The sequence below is a fragment of the Rhinopithecus bieti genome, unplaced genomic scaffold (assembly GCF_001698545.2).
Source record: "Rhinopithecus bieti isolate Rb0 unplaced genomic scaffold, ASM169854v2 scaffold_35538, whole genome shotgun sequence".
Taxonomy (NCBI): Eukaryota; Metazoa; Chordata; class Mammalia; order Primates; family Cercopithecidae; genus Rhinopithecus; species Rhinopithecus bieti.
Window position 1 is genome coordinate 267,216 of NW_016815913.1, and position 24,412 is coordinate 291,627.

Sequence of the window (24,412 nt, forward strand, 5' to 3'; positions counted from 1 at the left end):
GCACTATTCACAATAGCAAAGACTTGGAATCAACCCAAATGTCCATCTGTGACAGACTGGATTAAGAAAATGTGGCACATATACACCATGGAATACTATGCAGCCATAAAAAAGGATGAGTTTGCGTCCTTTGTAGGGACATGGATGCAGCTGGAAACCATCATTCTTAGCAAACTATCACAAGAACAGAAAACCAAACACCGCATGTTCTCACTCATAGGTGGGAACTGAACAATGAGATCACTTGGACTCGGAAAGGGGAACATCACACACCGGGGCCTATCATGGGGAGGGGGGAGGGAGGAGGGACTGCATTGGGAGTTCTACCTGATATAAATGACGAGTTGATGGGTGCTGACGAGTTGATGGGTGCAGCACACCAACATGGCACAAGTATACATATGTAACAAACCTGCACGTTATGCACATGTACGCTAGAACTTAAAGTATAGTAATAAAAAAAAAAAAAATTAGCTGGGCCTGGTGGCGGGCGCCTGTAGTCCCAGCTGCTCGGAGGCTGAGGCAAGAGAATGGCATGAACCCGGGAGGCGGAGCTTGCAGTGAGCCAAGATCGTGCCACTGCACTCCAGCCTGGGCGACAGAGCGAGACTCCGTCTCAAAAAAAAAAAAGGAAACTATTATTGAAGAACATCTTTTCTGGCAGTCTTTATCATTGAATTTTTTAAAACTAACATGTTGTAAAGCAAATGTTTCATGTGAATTGCAAACTGATAAGCTATAACTCTTTGCAGCAGACATTCAAAATATTTTTAAATAATCATGTACATATGTATTAGCCATTTGATCCAGAGCTAGCTTCTTAGTCTTTCTAGGCCCTTCCAGTTTTGCATCTGTAAGACAGTTTTTAATGTTTGTTATATCTGTATCATTGAATGATGAGGAAGATAAATTAGAAAAAAATTGAAAATGCTACGAAAAATTATTAAGCTGCATATTAAAGTCATGGTGTTTTATTCTTAGATTCTTGGGGTTTTTTTTGTTTTTTGTTTTGAGTTGGGGTCTCACTGTGTCACCCAGGCAGGAGTGCAGTGATGCAATCTCAGGCCACTGCAACCTCCGCCTCCCAGGTTAAACCAATTCCCCCATCTCAGCCTCCTGAGTAGCTGGGATTACAGGGGTGCACCACCACACCTGGCTAATTTTTGTATTTTTAGTAGAGACAGGATTTCACAGTGTTGGCCAGTCTGGTCTCAAACTCCTGACCTCAAGTGATCCACCTGCCTAGCCCTCCCAAAGTGCTGGGATTACAGACGTGAGCCACCACACCCAGCCTCTTATTCTTAGATTCAAATTCATCCTTCGTCTATTGAACCTGGAAATAAGATAAGATACAGACATTTCAATTAGTTACTTATACCCATACACAAAATACCGTTTACATTTCTTTGGGAGCTTGTAAGGTTTAGGATTAAGAATATTATTAGTCTAGTGTAGCTATTTCTCTTTCCAGTAGACATTGACAATGAAATATATAGCTAGTGTGTAACCATAGAAAAATTAATAGGTCTATTCTAATTAGCAAAGGACCAATTGTATAGTTTTCAAGTGGCCTGGGATCTTGGGTCTCTTTTCCTTACTGACTTTTTTGTATAATTTTTTTATTGCTTATGTTTTCTAGTAATTATTTTTCTAGTGTTAGTAGGTATCTACAAATAGTAGTACTTATATTTAACTGGTGTTAGAGAGTGGTGGTGACCTTCTACATCTGCATTTCTGTTTAAGAATTCAGCCCAGGGATTGATCCTGAAAGGATGGCGTGCAGTAAGGGACAGGCTGGCATGCAGACAGGCACTAGGGAAATCAGATGGTGTCTCTGAGTTCCTGACTTTAATCAGATTCAATCCCAGGGCTCTGCACTGATTCTTTGCCTGTCTCTTTCCTCACCAGTCCCTCTCGCATCTTTTTTGTTCCTCTCCTCCCCTGCTAGCCAATTCTAGAAAGGCCTTCTGTCTGTTGACAATCCAGGCCTATAAAGCTGCTGACCTGAAGCTCCCTGTGGAGCTACCCACATAATAACATCCCTTGCTCAAATCTCTACCCTCCTTTTCATGGGAATTATAAAATACCATCCGAAAATGACAGACTGGGGCAAATATTAATATATCTCTTCCTTAATAACAGACTTTATACAATATGTAGTTCTCATGTGATTCTTATAAACTAATGAACTTGTGTATACTGAGCACCTAAAGAATTAAATGCATTAAAATATTGTATTATGTTGTAAATTAATTATCTTGAATTCCTCATATTGTTTTTATTTATTGGTGGAGGGAGAACTGAAATTTCTGGCATAATTTTAATATACATAATATGGTTCATAAATAATCACTGCTACTAAGGAAATTTATATTCCTCAAGGGAGAATCTTAATAATCTCATACCATTAAAAAAAAAAACTATTTCTGGATAAATGAAGCATGAAAGTATTGTTTTCCTTCTATGAGTGCTTGGAGAAACTCATATGGAATCTTTCTTCAAATGCTTTTTTCCATTTATTTTTAGCCAATAATTCTGGTGTAAACAAACGGCAGATCACAGACCTCGTTGACCAGAGTATACAAATCAATGCACATTGTTTTGTGGTCACAGCAGATAATCGCTATATTCTTATCTGTGGATTCTGGGATAAGAGCTTCAGAGTTTATTCTACAGAAACAGGTAATCCTAACTATGAAACACCGTATTCTCTTCAAAATAACTATTGTTAAAACCAAAGCTGAATATGAAATCATCCTTGATGTAGGCATTTTTATCATTTGCCAACTTGAATAGTCAAGATTCAAATTAAATGTTCACATTGTAAGCGAAGTAACTATAACTTCATCTATTCCAAACATTAGCATGATCCCTGAGTTCATAGGACAAATAGGGCTATTTTTCCCTTCCCACAAATTCATATGCAGTAAAAGATCCTGAAACTCCCCTTGGTCTGGCCCAAACCCTGAAGAGAAAAATCATGATCGTATTATTTAATAAAGTCTTTTCCTTAAAAATCTCAAGTGACATTCTTGTATCAATTTTCAAAAGCAATGCAAGAAAGCAACCTGTAGCCAGATTTGAATAACATTGTAACTTTATCAGCCTATAGATGAACTTTTCACAAAACTGGTAAAATAAAATACAAAATATGGTATTTAAAATCTGATAAAGTTACACTTATTACCATTTGAAGAAAAAGATTAAATGAAGCAAACCTGTCATTTCTGTGTTGCAGGGAAATTGACTCAGATTGTATTTGGCCATTGGGATGTGGTCACGTGCTTGGCCAGGTCCGAGTCATACATTGGTGGAGACTGCTACATCGTGTCCGGATCTCGAGATGCCACCCTGCTGCTCTGGTACTGGAGTGGGCGGCACCATATCATAGGAGACAACCCTAACAGCAGTGAGTGTTTGTATCAAATTGTCCTATCAAATTATATAAATATATATTTAAATATATTTTGCCTTTTTGATTTTCCTAATAGTTTTTTCCTAAGGTGTAAGGATTTTAAAACATGAAAGCTTAAGTGGCCAAAATCTGTACTGGAACATAGCTATGTTCAAAGTGTTAAAATGAGCAGTACTGTCACCTTCAACAAGGAGAGACTTCCAGATCCCCTCAACAATCCCCTACCCAGATCCTCTGCTCAGCAGCCCAGTCTCCAAATGTCCCCATCCTTCAGCTTCACCTAGTCCATTAAACCTCATATGATTTCTTTCAGCTGAAAATAATCTCTCCCTTCTCTGAATTTTCAGAAATTCAGTGTCTCAGTCAGGGCACTAACTGCTATCTACCATATACTGTAGTAAATTTCTCCATTTATTCATTTAGCAAACGGTGAGTACGCACTTCACATGAGGCATTGTTGGGGATGCAAAAACTGAATAAGACAGTTTCCTTGCTTGGGAGGATTCCTCAAGTGATTGTTATTCCACAGCACACCCTAAGATATCCGATAGGAAGACAGCATCAGGGGAGGCTGGACTCCTTCGTGAAGTAATTTTGGAGTACATTGTTTATACTCAAACTTTCTACATAAGCTCTGAAAGTCTTACACAAATAAATTTGTTGATGCTTGTTTAATCCACAGCCTCTCAAACTTCTTTTCCCAAGGAAACTTTTATTTATGTAAGAGAAGTTAGTTATTAGTTCTTGGACTGCTGCCCCAAGAAAACACTGAAGTGGATGAGTGTCTGTCTTTCCATCTTAAGTTCCTGTCATAGTGATATACATAATCGGTTTCCAATAAATTAAATGACTGGAGAGCTGGATAAGAGATTGCCTAGAAATAATTACTGCTTTTAATTACTAAGCTTTCAATGGTTCGTTCAAATGCATGGCTTTCCTGTAAAATATAGAAAGGTTTCTGTGAAGTGATAATGGCAAGTACACAAACCAGGACTATTGAGATTGTCACAGCTTACACAGCACTCCAAAATAAACTGAAACATGAATTTGGGGAATACTTGTAACCCAACAGAGATAAAAGTTTTTCAGGAAACCTGTGCATCTACAACTAAAATACTGTGAGAGTAGATAAGAAATCTACAAGATGCCATGTTACATTGCTTGGCCTGCTGCTGCCTCTCTGGGCAGTTCTAACCTGTGAGACAGTGAGGGGTGGAAACTGAATTGCACATCCACCCTTCATGTCCCACTCCATTCCCCCAACTCTTATGCATTTTGACAGGAATATTGCAAAAATAGGAAATGGCTTTGGTTGGATAAGAACAAAGGCCCCATCATAGTACAGGAGAGAAGGGAGAAATACATTTGTATGAGAAGATAGTGGAAGATTGGATTAGATGTCCAAATGTTATGTGAAGTTTTATTCCTGTTGCCCATGGCTGGAGTTGAACAGTGGATGAAGAAACTGTGTTGTAAAATAGCATATGCCTCTTGGCATAGCTACTGAAAAAGAGTATCTATTGTACATATGACTCTCTGTTCTAAATTTGAACAAGATGTGATCTTGATTTGATGGAAAAGATATTCAATGTTGCTTGATTTCCAACCAGTTCAAATAATTAGTTACCAATTCTATGTTATTAACAAGCACTATATTCTAAATACCAGTAAGATAATCTCCTTATTTACTCTTTTTTAAAGCTATGTCCTTAAAAAATTCATTTTTAACAGAATTCTAGTATGTCTATGTATGCGTATGTGTACATGTGTATAAGATATATGACCTACCAGTGATGGCTTTATTATTCTCAAGAATGGTACATTATCAAGTATATGTTATCTAAATATATGTTCACATATTTCCAAATTGTCTTTATTTCCATAATAGTGTAGCATTTCTTTAAAAAGTTTAATTAAGCAGCATGTCTGTGTAATATCTTTCATATACATTGATAAAAATTAGAACTTGTTAGAAAAAATTTAAAAGAAACAGAATAGAGCTTTAAATCTAATTAATTACCGTCTTCGAAATGAAGACCAGAAATGATGCTAGTGTTATTTCAAAAAAGTGAATTTATTTCTTAAAAGCTGCCATCTGGTAGCAGAGATAAGATGTTTTATATAATGTACTGCTAGGAGGTAAAGAATATTAAAGAAAAATATTAAATTATAGTAATTATCTATGTTCACTCACTACTCTGTTTTCTAATGATGTCTTAAACCAAAAGATGGCTATCAATTGTAGCTTTGGTGCATCAGTTAGCAAGAAAAGTTAGATACAATAATATTTAAATTATTTAAAGCTCCTTCCAACAGGAGCTATGTAATACAAAATGCTTTTATAATCCTTAAGAACAAAAACGTGGATATTATATTTGTTAAAAAGCAGTATTATATTTAAGTTTTAAGTAAGGACAAGATTATCTTAAAGATGTTATGACAGAAAATTATCAATATGTATTTTTCAGTATTACCTTCATCTATAGGAATTTAGTTTTAGTTAAAAACTGTTGTCATCATTATGAACCTAAACCACTTCCATAGAATTCATCCTGTCAAGACTTTATGAGATATTTAATGTGAACATATATAGTATGGTACATTAATAAAAGGGAAAAGTGCTCTTCTAGAATAAACAAGATAAGCACCTTAAAGTATTAGTCAAGCAACAACATGTGTTGAGTGACTACTGTATGCCTGGTACTATCTCAGCAGCTGGGAATGCTGGGAAAGTCACAACCTCTGACTTTCTAGAGTTTACAAGAATCTACTTTTATACTAATCACAAACTGCTTCTCCTGCTTGGATATATTAAGGATGTCCAGTATTTGTTACCTGAATCATGAATTGTTATCAGATAATATTTTGTACCATACTTTAAGCATCCATAAAATGCTTAACTTTACATCAAATTGATGATTATGAAACAAACTGGTTTTAGTTTTCCATAAGGATGATCACAATAGTTAAAAAAAAAAAAAAAAAAAAAAATCTCAGGTTTAGCATTGGTTGACTGGCTGATTTATGACTCACTTATCTATTGAAAAAGCTAACCTAGTAGCGTATATATGCCGGGCTAGGGCAACCATCTGTGTTGGTCTCTTCACTCTTTTTTCAGGCAGTCACAGCACACACTGAATTGACTGTCATATCAGTGCCCCGCTTGTGGTTTGACATAGATGTAGTTGTTGCTCTCAGAAAACTCAAAATATGAAAGATTTTTTTCTGTTCCAGTTTAATCTACTCTAGCCTCCAATTCACAGGTCAGAGAAGCAGGCCAGATGTGTTTTCTCTCTCATAATACATTGATACTCAAGACCAGAAAGCTAGTTATGTCTAAATTTGTATTAAAGTGTATGACACAATGCCCGTAAGTACAAGTATTAACCTATCCTTGAAGGGGGAAGTCCTGGCCTGTAACTTAACATCCTAGTAGCTGTTATAATGCAGGGGTTGGCCTTGGTGTGGACATGGAACTGCTTTGTGTGTCACTGAGGCCAAATCAGACCTGTTCATCACAACATCATTAAATAATAGGATTTATCCTTTAACCTTACATGCATATCACCAAAATCTTCTCAAGATAAGTTTAACTGACTTTAACATATTTGTTTCTCTTTCATTGTCATTATTATATTGTAATAGATAGCTCTATTAATTCCACAAAGAAAAAATGTCATGTTTGTGAAATCTTTTTAGGCAGGTATAGAAAGTATGTGTGGTTTTATCATGTCAAGTATATTGTGAAGAATGCAGACATCTCAGAAATATGAGTCTTTTTCTAATCATTTTGACCATTGTGATGAATTGGTCACAAAGGTAATGAGTATTTGTAAGCAGACTATTTGATAGAGAGTCTCAGACCATAAAAGAGATAAGCAAAGGCTACCTAGTAGCCTACCTAGTAGGTTAGAGTTGAATTATCATTGCTTTATTAATGTATTTTATAATATTATTCATTGTTATTCTTTCAAACTTGTGGCTTTGAACACAGAAATTATCTTGGAGACTTTAAATAGGTCCCTAACTAGATAACAGAATTGAAAAGATGTGAGGGACAGATGCTTTCATCTGAAACAGACTTTGACACAAATTCTGAAACTAATTTGGAAGTGATAAAAATTAATTTGCGCACTTTAATTGGAAGCAGCCTACTGCATGAAAGAGAGCAGAGCAGAGCGGGCAATTTGTGCTAAAAGCTGATTGAGTTTTTTGTCAGGTAGGTATCTTGGACTTGGCCGCTTATCCTCTTGAGCCTCTCTTTGCAATATATTACAACCCATCTCTGACTGGTGTTCTTTAAAAGGATCAATGCTATTCCTGTGGAATCCCTAGAGTCCAAAATTTCATTGATCTTGGGACTTGACATTTCTCATTACGTGCTTTAGCTTCCAACAAGATAGTCACAAGAGAGGCAAGTTAACATTGTTGTCTCTTCAGCAGACACTCAGAATACATTGGGACTTCAGCTCAAAGCCAATCTGCTTTTAAAGTATGTAGTTTTAATGTTTATACCACATATAAGGGCCTTTATAGAAAGTTTGATACACATACATACAAACATTTTTAAATCATAGCCATGTGAAACTTTGAAAGAGGATTTACCGTTCATCTTTTCTAATCAAATCTACAAATATTCATTGGGTAATTTGTATAACACATTGTTGTTATGCCTTTCTATTCCACTTTTTAAAAATAAGTCTTCTAGCTCGTGTACAGGCATTATGCAGACTGTGAAAGGAGAAGCCAATTGCAAAGGAGACTCCAGCTGTGCACACACACCTTCTCTGGGCTCCCATTGTGTATGCCTCAGCTCTGGACGCTGACCCTCCTGCCAGTCACAACCTGTCACCAAACATCTGCCAAATCACATCCCTCTCTTTGTTTGCATCCAGGCTTCTTTTAAAAAGACTGTCCTGGTGCCCAGCTCCACAACTGCCACTAACCGGTGCTATTATAAGAAATGAAAGCATGGGCGACGAATAGCCCAGAGAGATTTGTAGAGTGCATTTAGATTTAGATACATTACACAAGTTTGTATCACTTCTCGGAGCAGAGAATCTTAGCTAGGATTTAGCATATGTTAAACCATCTTTTTAAGATCAGAGGAAGCATAGCTCCATATGTAATAGTTCTCACCATGCAGGGCTTTTTGAGGAGCAAATGGTAACGCTGTATTGGAACATCCATAGCACAGAGTCCATTCTGCAGTAGACCACTCAGCCATCCCATCCCCTCATTCTAACACAAGGAGACTTTCCAGGGTTCCAGACTAAGAAGGGAGCTCCTTGCCACTCGGCCTCTGCTTTTCCTTTCCCTTTATGGGACTAAGGCTTCAAGAAAGGTCTTTGGCCTAGATTGGAAGCAATATATACAGAGTGACTAATGTGTTCTGATCAGAGAGCTTCAGGTTCCAGACCAGGGGGTGTCTGGGCTTTACACAGAGCCCAGCTTCCTGAGGAAGGGGAGGTGGATGATACTATTAGTTGTTTTTAGAAGGTGAGCATAGGGGAGTAATGTACTGTGACCTAGATCTGGGCTCAGGACTTCAAGAGAAGAGGTTGTCCTGCAGTGGCAGTGCTCAGAGGAAAATGTAGTCATTGTTATCTCTGAAGAGGAAAAAGAAGTTAGAGTGAATGAATACTTTCACCATATCTATCTTCCATTCTTCACTGAATACTCTATGAGTACATAAGGAAATGAAACCACATCATGGGTGAATTTGACATTTTCCAACCCACAGAATGTTTTTACTTGCATTATCTTGGGATCTTAGGAAATGCAGGTCCAAGCATATTTGGTAATTGGAACAGACCTCCACAGCACCCGCCTGTGGCTGAGGAGTTGGGGTCTTGAAAAGGGACTCCTGACCAATACTGTTCTTCTCAGCTATTCCAGCAAATTTCTAACATAATACATTGAAATAAATCTTGAAATCATAGTAGTAATGAAACCACCACACCCTTTGACTAAATCCCTTATTTTAGGATTTTAACTTTAAAAACTCCATCATATTTTATCTAAGTATAAACATGAATGAAAATACCTTCTGCCATGATTCTGCAGTGACTTACCCAGGGTCAGAAATAAAATTTGAATGTCGTATACCAGGAAGTTTATCCTCTCACTGTGGAGCAGAGGTCCCAGAAACTCCACTGGCTTTGTTTAGTTCTAAATCAGAAGGACCACAGCTGTCCCACAAATGAGGTTTAAAATAACCATGAGTTCTTTACTTTGCCCATTTCTCTAAAAGCCAGAGACCATCTCATTGAAAAACCTCTCCTGTCTATGTGAATCATCCGTTTTGAGAATATTGAAATGACCTTTGACAAAAGGAGGATGGAATTTGTTTATTTTAAGCCTTTTAATGTTGGGAGTTTCCAAATGCATGTCTATGAGGAATCTAAAAATTGGATGTGTTTGTTCTTCATCAGTTCTAGTCATTCCAGCACATGGCAAGTGCTTCTGTGGAGGCAGTGGTGGGGCTGAGGGTGATGATGGGGCACTCAGAGGGGCGGTCCACCCGCACCTCCCTCTGCACTGGGCCCTTTAACCCTGGGCTATATCCATCAACTGTGATGTGACAGTGACAGAATATTCCCGGGGTTTTGAATGATTGTTGGGGTGTGTGACATCTGTCCCTAGCAACAAAATGAAATGTAGGAAACAAGCTTTCCCGCCGCTGCAGGTTTCCCAACTCAGAAAGCCTGGAATGGTGTTTTATTTGCCTTTCACTTAAAGAAGGAAACAGTGCTTTCAGGGGCCCTAAACAATATCCCCTAATAGTTAAGTTCCACAGTTTATTCAGATGATCTGGGGAAATTGTAATAAAAAAAAAAAAAAACATTTTAAACCTCTAAATCAGACACGAGCCTTTGAAAACTCATTTCCTAGCAGAAAATGTATAACATGCATAAGGAATATTTTTATACATTTTTTTTTCTCAATTCCCTGCAATAGGATCAGATTGCTTTTTGTTTTTTCCACGGCACATTAGGGAAAGGTCTCAAAACTATTTATTTTATATAAATGAATTAAGTGTATAATTTCAGGGTTTTCCAGTATGCTAGTCTCTCCAAGTTAAAATTATCATTTAGAAAAATTAAAGCTGATATTACACATAAAATCTTACCAATACCTTTTAAAGATTTAATTTTATGGATACATAATAGTTGTACATATTGATGGGATGTGTTGATACAATGATACAATGTGTAATGATCAAATCAGGGTAACTGGGATATCCAAAACCTCAAATATTTATCACTTCTTTGCATTAGGAACATTCTAAATCTTCTCTTCTAGTTATTTTGAAATGTACAATAAATTATTAGCCGTAGTCACTCTATTTTGCTACCAAACACTAGATCTTATTCCTTCTATCTAACTGTATCTATCTAATTGTATTGTTCTACCCATTAACCAACCCCTCCCCACCACCCTTGCCAGCCTCAGGTAACCACCATTCTGTTTATTTCCTCTGTGAGATCAATTTCTTCACCTCCTACATTTGAGTAAGAAGATGGGACAGTTGTCTTTCTGTGCCTGGCTAATTTCACTTAACCTCATGTCCTTCAATTCCATCCGTGTTGATGCAAATGACAGGATTTCTTTTTTATAGCAGAATAATATTCCATTATGTAAATATACCTCATTTTCTTTATCTTTTCATTATTTGTTGGACACTTAGGTTGATTCTACATCTGAACTATTGTGAATAGTGCTGCAGTCAACACAGGGGTGCAGATATCTCTTTGATATGCTGATTTCCTTTCTTTTGAGAACTCTTATCAATGCTTAAAGCTTATTTCACCAGGGAACCCAGGGCATCTTTGAAACAATTTTTTTTCTTTTTCACCTTTTTCCTGCAGTGTGAAACATAATTTAACAAATTATATAAATATGTTTCAGACAAATCCAGGACTACTGACATTGTAACTGGACACTCAACCAATAGTCAAAACACATTATAGCAACATCCATGTGTTTAGAAGAAGATAGCAAGCTAGCATGAACTGCTGTCCCGCTTCTCCCACATTCCATCTAAGAGATACCTCAAAAACAAAATTGGAGCTGAAGGGTCTGAGAAAACGCACATAAATCCCTGGGGAGACAGAAGATAGGCGGGTCTTGAGAAGATAGGCGGGTCTTAAGAGAAGATAGGCGGGTCTCAAGAGAAGATAGGCAGGTCTTAAGGAAGGGGCTTTTGGCCGACCAGAGTGGAAGATGTGGGGCGCCTTACTGGGTAAGGCCTTATGATTATGCACTTTCCTCATGAACTCCCTGTGGCTTCCCTCTTGCCATTGTGGGCAGAGAACTGGATCAGCAGTCCAGCTGGCCAGCACCTAGAGGTCCCATAAGTGCCAAAGAAGGGGCTGTCCAAGGGGAGGCGCATCTGCCAGCCCTGGAACGTTTAACTTCCCCCAGCCCCAGTGAGGGCCAATAGTTCAACCTAGGAGGCAGCTCTGGGAAAGAGGGGTACGAAGACCAAAGTATGGAGTGGTTCTCTGAGAGACAAGATGGGGGCTGGGGTTGGTTACCCCACCAAAGATAGGAATTCACAGAGAAAAACAGGCAAGCATGCAAGGAACACGAGTGCTAGAAAAGAAAGATCGCAAATGGAACAACCTATATGGGTGATGCAGAATAAGCTCATTTCCTTCCAATAAAAGAAGAGAAAAGTGTAGAACTTTTTACAAAAGGCATAATATTCTCTAAGTCCTTCAATTTATGAAAGCAGTTAGCAGTGAAAATGCTTTTGGGATATAATTCAGCTGGACTTTTTAGCTAGGTTCGCACTAATAAAGCAAAGTGGGTTCAATTCCAGCCCTTAGCTGTTGGGCAAGTTGAATCACCTTGCAAAGCCTTGGGTTTCTAGGCGATAGACTAGGCATAGAAAGCGTCATAGAGCATAGAGCACTAGGCATAGAGCGTCATATTTCTACGTCACAGAACATTACCATAAATACATGAGGTAACACAGATAAATGCCTTAGCAGGCCTTGTACCTGTTTCATAATGATAATGGAAGAAAAAGAATAGCTATTACCACTCTCGTTATGTTCTAAGCATGTCACATATGTTAACTTGTCCTGTCATCTAAACAGCATGTATAGTAGGTTCGCTAGTTATGTGCATTTCACAGAAGAGGAGAGCAGAGAGGTTAAGTGGCTTATGGTCACACAGCTTAATAATAATGCCCATAATAAACATGGGTATTTATTGAACGTTGCGTTGCTGGTGTAGCTCTCTCTCCCCCTGCCATTGGTCTGTAGTGCCTCACTGCTGCTGTTTTCTTGCAGGTGACTATCCTGCACCAAGAGCCGTCCTCACAGGCCATGACCATGAGGTTGTCTGTGTCTCTGTCTGTGCAGAACTTGGGCTTGTTATCAGTGGTGCTAAAGGTCAGAAGTCATTTCTTTCATTTTCAATGTTTAGAAACTTGATGGTTTTCTCACACTAAGCATGATTGCCAATTTCTTTCTTCCAGGAAGCTTCCCATAGACAAATGGTATCCCGAAGTTATTTGTAGATGTTTACTTTTATGATTAATATTTACTAGCACTAATATAAAATATGTATAAAATTTTATATAGTATTTTATGGTCAACAGCATTCTAAGCAGAACACTGATAAATTAAATTACAGTGTATTCATATGATGCAGCCATTATAAAGGACATTTAAAAGACAAGGGGAAAGTATCCCTGATGTAGTGGGGGAGGTGAGGGAGTCAGGTCACTCATCATACACAGCCTTGGACCCCCTTCCTCTGCAAGTCCCTTTCTTAATAAGGCCAGGGGCTGTGCAGAGGTTGGTGGAAAGGAAACAAAGATTACTTGGTTCTTTGGAGGTTTTGTCTTGTTTTGTGTTTGAGGCATACTTTCGCTCTTGTCACCCAGGCTGGGGTGCAATGGTGCAATCCAGGCTCCCTGCAACTTTTGCCTCCTGGGTTCAAGTGATTCTCCTGCTTCACCCTCCCAAGTAGCTGGGATTACAGGCATGCAACACCGGCCCTGGCTAATTTTTTGTATTTTCAGTAGAGATGGGGTTTCACCATATTGGCCAGGCTGGTCTCGAACTCCTGACCTCAGGGGATCCACCCACCTCAGCCTCCCAAATTGCTGGGATCACAGGCATGAGCCACCACACCCAGCCTCTTTGGAGTTTTTGTAGAAGACATTTCATTTCAGGAAGTCAGGAAACTTACGTCCTAGTTCTGGCTCCAATAGCAATTCTCTGTAGGAAGACTCCCAGGCATAAAGGAGCCTGATGCTTGGAGAAACTGAGAGGAGCCCTGGGTGCTGCTGGAGTATCACCGTGGTGCCACAACCTGGAGGAGTGAGAAGGCTGAAGGGATGTGAGGGGCCTGGGACACAAGCATTTGAAATTTTTTTTTTTTTTTTTTTAAATGAGTCTAGTTGGAAACCATTGAAGTTTTTTAATGGAGGTGATGAGATCCATCGGTTTGGTTGTTAGAGCTCATTTCAGCTGTTCTACGGAGAATGGATAGAGTCTGAAGGCTGGCACCATGGTTTTAAAATTTTGGTATCTAAGAATAAATAACCCATAAATGGACACTTAGGATATTTTCAGCCTTTTAATTTTAAAAAGTAATAATATGTGTAATATCATTTTACCCTGTGAAGTTAAAGAAAAGGAAAATAAGTGACACATAGTATGCGCCAAGAAAGAGACGTTTCCTGCAGGGGCTGCGTGATGTTCGAGGTGATTGCTGGTGTCTTCCTAGTTTTCTATAGGGCAAGTCTATTACTTTAGTAATCAGGACAAAATTGAATAATGTCACTTGCTTTGTAAAATATGTGTCCATTCAGATCAATTAAAAATAAACATGTAATTCATACACTGTTTTGTGGAGATCTTTTGGGACAAGGGAATAGATATATAATATCAAGCTATAGTGAGCAATTTTATGAACTGATCAGTGGAATTTTTTTTTTTTTTTTTTTTTTTTTTTTGGAGGCGGCTTAAGTCTCGCTTCTGTCGCCCGGGACTGAAGTGCAGTGGCACGGATTCTCAGCAATCACTGGCAAGGCTCCGCCTCACCGGGGTATTACGCCCATTTCTCCCGCCTCAGCTCTCCCGAGGTAGCTGGGGACTACCAGCGGCGCCCCAGCACCATCGCCCAGGCTAGTTTTTGTATTTTGTAGAGACGGGTCTTCACCGCTCGTTAGCCAGCGATCGGTCATCGATCTCCCTGACCTCGTGATCCACCCGTCTCGGCCTCCCAAAGTGCTGGGATTACAGGCTTGAGCCACCGCACCCGGCCGATCAGTGAATTTTTTACCTTATCAACACTATTTTATAAGGGCGAAGAAACCCAGAAACAATCAGAGCCAAATGTCACTCTCTATCCTCCTTTCACACTCTTGCCTCACTATTCATTTATGTAACAGACAAAATATGTTTCTGTAGGTTGAAATAATAAGTTTCTCAATTTTGCTTTTACATTTTATGCAGATGACAGAAAAAGGTAAAATGTACTTGACAGTAATGTATTTATGTGGTACAACGCGTAAAATTTTGAGGCTACTTGAGAAAATGAACAGCTGTTCTGATAATTCTACTTAACTTTCAAGAAAAGTTTATAAAAGCATATTAAGAGAAAATGTCTGACACACACAGTCTTTTATTCTCACATAATCTGTGAACTATACCATTTTATTGTGAATATTACCTGACAAAGGAAAAGACCAAGTATTTACCTGATGAAGAAGGGTGCAGTGCAGGAGTGTGACATGTGACAGGTACTCTGGCTTTGCTCTGTTTAAATGTAACATCAGCGCTTGGCCTGGCCAGCCTGCCTCTTTCATTACATCTGAGTGCACACCCAGCGAGGTGTTCGGGTTGGTGGGAGCTACTATGTCGTTTGTCATCCCCAGCTGACCCTGGCATTGATGTCCCCACTTTGCAGAGGGCCCTTGCCTTGTCCACACCATCACTGGAGATTTGCTGAGAGCCCTTGAAGGACCAGAAAACTGCTTGTTCCCACGCTTGATTTCTGTCTCCAGCGAAGGCCATTGTATCATATACTATGAACGAGGGCGATTCAGCAATTTCAGCATTAATGGGAAACTTTTGGCTCAAATGGAGATCAATGATTCAACACGGGTAAATCTGCATACTTCGTGCTAAGTAGGACTGAAGCCAAGAGATTAAAGATTGATTGTTTTACATTAAATAATTCATAATAGAATTTCTGTGCTATCCAGATAAATGTCTTCTAGATTAAAAGTATATAATTTCATGTGGACTGATACTTTAAACAAACTCAAAGTTCATTTAATTGCAAGTAATTAACTCAGTGAATTAGACTTCAGAAATGATAGCTGTTGTTTGATTAAAGCTTAGACCCTTAAGAGGGTTTTTAAGCTCCTTTTATAATTGTTTCAGCGCTGCACCCTCACAACATTAAAAGTGAGTTTATTTTCAAAGATTTCTATCTTCAGAACCCTAAACAAAAATTATATATACCCATTTACCCTTCATTCACAAACAAATTATAATTGCCGGGTTGTCATTATTAAACCCTGTTTTGAAATATGCTTCTTCCATTTGTTCTAAAATTCTCTACAGTATTAATATTCAGAATTTAGCTAAACATGTTACTTAATGCTCAAGTTCTTCCTGGATTAAATTGGTAATATTCACTTGGGAATTTAATCTTGATTTTAATAAGATCTTTTGTATACGTAAGAACCTCTATGAATTCCACATTGGGAATTCTGTGGATTGAACTTGAAAAAAGTTGGACAAATAACTAACAGTGGTCAATATTGACAAGGGAACTGTGCTGAGTACTTCTCAGTAGTGAGAGTTGGCTATTTAGGAAAAACTGAGAGAGATGGTTGTTGTGTTTTTTATTTTGTTTTGTTTTGTTTTACCTTTTCTGAAGGCCATTCTCCTGAGCAGTGATGGCCAGAACCTGGTCACCGGAGGGGACAATGGGGTAGTAGAGGTCTGGCAGGCCTGTGACTTCAAGCAACTGTACATTTACCCTGGATGTGATGCCGGCATTAGAGCAATGGACTTGTCCCATGACCAGAGGTGAGCTGCGTCAAGGACAAGTGTCATCACTGAGAACTGTCATTGAAGGCTCTCTTCATTCTACCAAGGGTGAATTGTGCTGTGAGTGCAATTCCATCATGCAGATGAAAGGAAAACTGGCAAAGAAAAGGGGAAAATGAGGGGAAGAGTAAGGATTCTAGTGAGAGGGAAACAGAGGAAGAGAATAAGAAGGAAAAAAAGAAATGGATCTGATGAAGAACAGGCGCCTCCAGACATGTTTTAAGGACCCAAGACATAGAACTTACTCCCACCAAGTTCCCTGTTCTCAGATCCTTGCCTAGTCTCAGACAGGCCACCCTGGCTTATATGATGTGAGGGAAACACGTATTTTTCAGCAGAGGTGGGATTCAGTGTGAGACCTACTTCTAGCTAATGAGTTTCCAGCAAAGTGCATTGTGTGGGGTGGGCTGTAGCCAGCCTCCCTTTCAACAGCATGTGGCACTCATGCAATACCCAGAACAGTCTTTACCCCCATGTTCTTATTTACCTGTTTCTCATTTACGTTATTTCGTTTTATTGTATATATTTCTCTAAAACACTAATCCTTTAATCCAACTCTTTCTTGGAAAGACTTGATATGAACGTTAATCAATTAATGATTTTCCATTGTTCTTCAATTTGCAATAAGATTTTATTATTTCCTAAAATTTACCTTTGGGTTTCTTATAAAGTGAAAATAATATTAGAAATATAAAGTCTAAAGTTCCTAAGCCTTTAAAATAAACTGCAACCCTATAATCTGAAGATGGCATGTGATTTCTACTTTTTGCTATTTAACAGAAATAAGAAAAGCTTGTTGATTGACGTTTTTCCCAACTACTTGTAATATTCCTCATAACAGTATTGGTTTTAAAATATTTTAAATATTAAGACATATAATAAAGTTAACAAAGCATCTTCATGATATAATAAAATGGTACTGAAGTCATCAGGAAAAACACTGTAAGCTAATTTAGTCTGGGAAAGGATGTTTGGTCTGCAGCCCAGGCTGTTTCTAAAGGTTTAAGGTTATTATTGGAGTATTCCGAAGTGTGGCAGCCCATACTTACGAATAAATGGGAATGGTTTATTGTGTTATTATTTGTATATATGTGTGTTTCCTGAGTGTTTGAAATGATTTTTGTTTGTAAGTAGTTTCAGTATTTCCCTGATGCTCTTACTCATTCAAGTATTCACTTGGCTGCCATCACCATAGGTTGAGTGCAATGCAAAGTAGTAAGGATCCACAGTAAGAAATTGACCCCAGAGAGCTCAGATCCTCATAATCATTGAATATGAGGGCACCAGGAACAGACTAACAGAAGAAGGAAGGGATGAACTCTTCTTGAGGGCTGGGGAGGACAGGAAAGACCTCAGAAGATGCTCATCCATTCACTAGGCATGAACAAAGAGGGTGGAGGGAAGAGCATATTCAAAGTCCCAGTAGTATTAGGGGTCTCCAAATGGAGGAGGGGAAGATACTAAGTTTCTATTTCTATTTTAATCTCATCCTTGGTTTTGATTATTTTGTCATTTTATAATGAATAGTGCATGCATATCAATTATAAACTGGTAAACATACATTGGGGATATTACTCAAAAGGTATTTATTGGATAAGGTGTCTAATCAAAAGTGAAACAACACTTTATGTAGACAGAAATCCTGGAACCTGAGTTCAGTCAGTGGCAGTGGGACTGGGGAGGAACATCCCCGAAAAAGAAGCCTCAGAGCTCAACAGCTGATCAGTTAGGAGGGAGAGGGAGAGGAGACAAGGTGACTTAACCAGCAAAAGACCAGCAAGGTCAGAAGGTACCAGTGACTCATGGTAGACATGTTGGATCTGAGGGTTTTGTGACACAGCCTGGCAGTGACCTCCACTTGACAATGGGAAATCAGCATCTGGGGCTTCAGAAAGAGACGTTATTGCCTTTATGTCCAGGGAGAGTGTGGACCAAGAGGGCAAGAGGTGGAGTGATTCAAGGGAACAAAGAAGAGAAAGGTCAGAGATAGATAGGAAGAAATGCCAGATATCCTCAGAGAAGCCAATAGATGCCCAAAACAAGGCAGCGGACAGGCACGTGTGTGATTGCTGAGAGAAATGGGGCAGCCAGCAGAGGCTGGAAATGTGGCCCCTCATGCTCTGCAGCAGGGCTGGCTGTCCAGGCGTCTACAGGTTAACTGTGCTCCTCTCAGCAGAACCAAGAAGAAATTTCAGTCCTACTTCCATGAATACAAAAATAAGACTTGGCAAACTTTGAGATCATGATATTGTCTAGTGTAAAATGCCAAACTCTGAGATCACAATACTGTCTAGTGTAAAATAGCAACCACAGAAATGATTTTATATCACTCTTAACTGCTGTTTCTGCTTTTCCAGGACTCTGATCACTGGCATGGCTTCTGGTAGCATTGTAGCTTTTAATATAGATTTTAATCGGTGGCATTATGAGCATCAGAACAGATACTGAAGATAAAGAAAGAACCAAAAGCCAAGTTAAAGCTGAGAGCACAAGTGCTGCATGGAAAGGCAATATCTCTGGTGGGAAAAACTCGTCTGCATCAACCTCCGTTTGTGCATTCCATCACACCCAGCAATAGCTGTACATTGTAGTCAGCAACATTTTACTTTGTGTGTTTTTTCACGACTGAACACCAGCTGCTATCAAGCAAGCTTATATCATGTAAATTATATGAATTAGGAGACGTTTTGGTAATTATTTCATATATTGTTGTTTATTGAGAAAAGGTTGTAGGATGTGTCACAAGAGACTTTTGACAATTCTGAGGAACCTTGTGTCCAGTTGTTACAAAGTTTAAGCTTTGAACCTAACCTGCATCCCATTTCCAGCCTCTTTTCAAGCTGAGAAAAAAAAAAAAACAAAAAAAAAAACACACGTTTGATACTTTGTACATCAGATGCATCTTATTTAAAAGGAATACTTTTGTAAAAGTAAAACCTTGTATAAAGAACAAAATGTTTCTTAATTTTATTGTGGAGTTACAACTTGCATGTTCCTTACTCCTGATGGCTTGATGGAACAGGTGCATTCACACTATGAAACAGAAAGATCTGTCCAAGGACACAGCTTGTATGAAAGGGTTGAATTTGGGCTCCATCAGTAATTTTTGACATTTTCACCAAAATATAGTTTGCACTTTTTAATCTAAATTCATCCCTTCTGAGTGAAATCTGCTCATAAAGCATTTGGATACTAAGCCATTATTTGCCATTTTGGGTACTTTATACAAAGAAAATTCAGCCCTACCCTGCATAATTTGAAGACACAGCAGAAAGGGGGCTTAGGGATGAGGTCCTGGTTTTTCTTGTATAAATAGGAGTTATGAGCGTTAGTTCCGTAGTAATAACTTCCCAGCACCTGCACATCTCTTCCAGAGTCATCCCACTGGCTTGGTGTGTATACATCAGGGGAGGATAATCTGATGCTAACTTTTTATTTTTCTCTTTGGTTCTTGAATAGCTTAGTTTCTTTAATAACAAGTCAGACTTTATTACAACAATAAACTGAAGTTATTCTTTTAGGTTCTCGTGAAATTCTCACCGAAAGCCACATTCTTAGCCTAAGGCACTTCATCTTTTATGATATAAAATGATGGCTATCAAATGATTTTCCATACATTGTACTGATCAAGTTATACACCCAGGGGTATATACACTTTCTTCATGTTTCTTCTTTGTATATTTGGTGACTGTATCGTCATAGATGTACATATTGTGTCGGTAGGGCTATGAGGCATGTTACAGGAATGTAATTTTCTCAGAATTTACACTCACTTGCAGTCATTTATTTAAAAAGATAAAACAAGATAATGGGTTCTTTGTATTGGCACTTTGCACCAGAAACATATCATTATTTATTGATGTGATTACTTATTTGTTATCCACCTTGTACTAGTAAGTTTTAGCACTGAATTCCTTCTTCATTGTTGTTTGTATTTATGAAATTCTGAAATTATGGGGAATCAGCATAGTGATTAAGTTATTCATCACCAGGCTGTAAAGCAATATCTTGAGTTTGTAGCTTAGAATCGGGAGGACACTGAACATCTGGAAGACAAGTCCATTTCATCTTGAGATCATGGTGAAATATTTTGGATATATAAATTCCTTAAGCTATTGTAACCATGTTTTATTGCAAAGATGTAAAATATGCCAGATGTGTGTGAGTTGGAAATCAAAAAAAGAAAAATAAAATATGCAAAGAATTCATGGATTGTTTCAGATTTCATCAGACACGTCACTAGCATGCTTTCATTGTGTTGTCACACAGGCTTCAGAAGTCATCATCATCTGAGGTAGAGCCTACAGCATCTAAAAACATGAAACCGAGTCCTAATGAGGTTCTGCAATTTGCTGAAACGTGAGCTGCTCTGCCGGGCCATCTGGCAGGGATTTGGGCAGCAGTGACCATGGGGAAGCAGCCCTCATTGTCCGTTCCACATAATCCACTTCAGGGATTGTCTTTATTTTATTTAAAAGGAACTAAGTAGTGAAGGTTATAATGGCACCTTTTTTGAGTGCTATCACATAAGGCCTTTTTCATTTGAAACCACACCTTCTAGAACTCATCAGCCACCAGGCATGGCACAAGCAGGGACTGAGGACCTGGAGAGGCTGAGCAGCTGCTGGCAAGGGCAGCCACGAGTGGGCTGGGGGGGGGTTCAGTCACATAGATTGGCATGGGTGGTTGGGCCAGCATCCCAGACAGGCCCAGAGAATGACAGAACTGCAGGCCGTGCTTCCATCCGCATTCCCAGGACCCAGGGGCAGACCCAATAGTAGCCTAAGGAAGGTTTGCTGCTCTTATTCTCCATCCTATCCCCACACCAGAAATCTATCAGTCATCTGCCCGCCTGGCTCCCTCACCCAGCCCTCCTACCAGGCACTCCAGCCAACTGACTGATCACTACCTAAAGTGTCTTTTGAAACTGCCCCTGCCCTTTCCAGCACTGTCATCTGGACTGTCCGAAAACCTCCTGACCTCCGACCTGTACCCTCCCATCCATGCTCTGCCCTGCTGCGGAGGCACCCATCCAGTCATCTCCCTCCCCGCCACCCTGCGCCCCCTGGTGCCTCCCAGCACTTCGAAAAACCAACACCAATGGCTTAAAATGGTATTCTTAAACTCTGGTGGGTTGAAAATCACCGGGGAGCTTATTTTTAAAAGCAGGCTGTAGAGTCCCACCGCCTCCCCTCCCACCCCAGGCACTTCTTGGGCACATTTTCAACAACACTGATTTGAGAGATAAATTCTAAGCTCAGTAAAGCACAGAAGTCCTTCAGGAAACACCCCCAGCAGCTAGCACCCCTGGTAAACCCACCTTTTTGCAAGTCCCTGATAACTCTCTTGCACCTGAGTCCCTAAGGTTCCTCCTGCCAGGGGGCCCCTCTCTGCTTGCGCCACTTGCCTGCTTCCTTGTTGCAGATTGACCTAAACCAATTTGGTCATGCACAGTCTTTTATGGCAGGTAAAGTTAGCCCCCAAAACACCACATCTTCACTATTTCATGATGAAAACAACTTTTAGAAACGGTTTCTGCTATGTGTGGGGATATCTTTTTTTTTTTTTTTTTTTTTTTTTTTTTTAATTGAGACAGAGTATCACTCTGTTCCCCAGGCTGGAGTGCAGTGGTGGAATTTGGCTCACTGCAACCTCTGCCACCTGGGTTCAAGCAACTCTCCTAGCTCAGCCTCCCAAGTAGCTGGAATTAGAGGCACACACCACCATGCCTAGCTAGTTTTATTCTTAGTAGAGATGGGGTTTTGTCATGTTGGCCAGGCGGGTCTTGAACTTCTGACCTCAAGTGATCTGCCCACCTCAGCCTCCCAAAGTGCTGTGATTACAGGCATGAGCCACTGTGCCTGGCTGGGATACTTTTAAATGAAACACATTTTAGCAAGCAGACAAGAGTGCCTGCAGTTCTTCTGTGAGTTTGGTGAAGTCTAGAGCTTGGCTTTTTTACGTGATCTCAAAACCATTTTACATTTCAAAAGGTACACTTAAAGCAGATGCACAAATATTCTAGAAGTAGCATCCCATGAGCCTTGTAATGCCATCAGCAGTCTAAATCTTCCAACCCAATCATCAAGCTATCAAGCCCTGGGCACCACCCTAAGAGTATTTGCTAAAGGCCTCAGTAGATTGTTAAACCCTGGTTATGGAGAGGTAGGAAAGTTCAAATACTTTAGCCAGCGATACTGAATTTATATGTATATTTAGCATCATTAATTCCATCAACAAAAGAACATTTCTATCATCCATTAAGCTAACTTAGATGCCAATAATTTCCCCTGCTGAAAAGCCATTTCTAGTATTTACTATCCTAACTCATAAAGCTTCCAGTTTCTTTAGGATTAGAAAGCTGGAGTATTGGAATGACACTTTTCTGAAATGTATATTTCTGATTAGGGCAACTGACTATCCCTAGGATGCGGTATAAATTAACACAACACATGTCTATATTGGATATTTTAAAGTAAATTACAACATGGTAACATTCCTACTTACACTTACAGGCTCCCTGCTCTGGGAAGTCTTCCCTGACCACTGCCTTAGCCTCCTCACCCTTAGTGGGCCTGACACAGCGCTGAGCAGTGCGTTATTGTAACTCACGTCTTTCCTCCATGTGGCTATGAGCTTCGTGGGCAACACGAAGCTTAAATCCTTAAGGCAGTGTTGGATTCAGAGTAGATTCTCAACAAATGTGATTTGCGGAATGTATAGATAAGCAGACAGATACCACATCCCTAAGCAAAATGACAAAGTTGGCTGGGATGGTGCAGAGCCCCCAAACTTCTCTCTTCTCATTGCCCCAGGGCCCACAGCTTCATGTCACCCTTTCCCAGCCTGCATGACAGTGCCTGCCAGGGAACCTCCTGCTCCAAGTACCACCTCAGTCATGGGCCTATTCCATCAAGGTTCAGAGAATCAGTTTCCAATAAGCATCAAAAGAGGGAAGATTTTAAAATTTTAATTACTGCTCTTGACCCACATTCATCCAGTGGGAAGAAAACAGAGCTGACAGATGATCTGGGGTAAGAGCTTCTGGTGTTGCAGCCCATTCAAACTGCCTAAGAACAAAATCCAGTAACTGGGCTCTTCACTGAGAATAACTTGTTGGCACCCTCATCAGTTAAAATAGGCACAATAGCTACATTAAGCATTGTTTCGAGTATCAAAATACATAGCAAATGCCAAGCACCTACTAAAGCACCTGGCTCCCGGCAGAATTCAGCAGATGGTCATTGCCTCCCACCGTCTGGTGATCATGGATTAGCCTCATCTGCTCAGCATCCCTTTCCCTATTTACCTGCCATGGATCTTCCTGTGGGAAACTTCTCCTCCTCTTTTCATCATGTGATTTAGTAGGACTGCCAGTTGTACCACCAGATCCCTGGAACTTCCTGGACTCAGGCCTGGCCAACCATGTTACCTTCATTTCTGGGACCTCAGTGATTGGTCAGGGTTGTATATGACCCGAGTTGTTGGGCCAATGAGAACCCTTTTGAAAATTTTTCTATTTTGAAGTCAGAAAGAAAAGTCTTTTTCTTCCAGAGTCACTAACCTATCAATAAGAAATTGGGGACTACTAGCAACCCTATTCTCCATCGCAGAGAAGACCTGTTTGCAATAGATAAGAATAAAGCCACGAGAAATGGAAAAAGAGCATGTGCACTTGTATGCCAGCCACAAGCTTCTGGGAACCTAAATTGCCCTCATATTTACAGATGTCCCAATTCTGGATGTTTGCTTTAGTCAATGACCAGTAAACACTATTCTCTCCCCCTTACATTGATAAAAGCTGTATTTAATTTATGTTTTAGTACTTGAGATCAAATCAAATAATCCTTAAGTCATACAGCTCCCTGCTCCAGCTCTCCACCCTTGCTTAGAAAAATGTAACATATTC

The 24,412-nt window shown here is 39.5% G+C and overlaps 1 protein-coding gene across 4 annotated transcripts in view; it reads left to right on the plus strand.

Annotated features, from left to right (window-relative positions):
- Window positions 1-20,711, plus strand: part of NBEA (neurobeachin) — a 274,737-nt gene extending 254,026 nt beyond the window's left edge. For all 4 annotated transcript variants that reach the window (XM_017854162.1, XM_017854160.1, XM_017854159.1 and 1 more), the window contains 6 exons: window positions 2,527-2,682; window positions 3,239-3,409; window positions 12,718-12,819; window positions 15,350-15,546; window positions 16,331-16,482; window positions 18,861-20,711. In XM_017854162.1, the coding sequence (XP_017709651.1) occupies window positions 2,527-2,682; window positions 3,239-3,409; window positions 12,718-12,819; window positions 15,350-15,546; window positions 16,331-16,482; window positions 18,861-18,951 (869 nt within the window). In that variant the 3' untranslated portion in view covers window positions 18,952-20,711. The remainder of the gene's footprint in view (window positions 1-2,526; window positions 2,683-3,238; window positions 3,410-12,717; window positions 12,820-15,349; window positions 15,547-16,330; window positions 16,483-18,860) is intronic.
- Window positions 20,712-24,412: the final 3,701 nt, after the last annotated feature.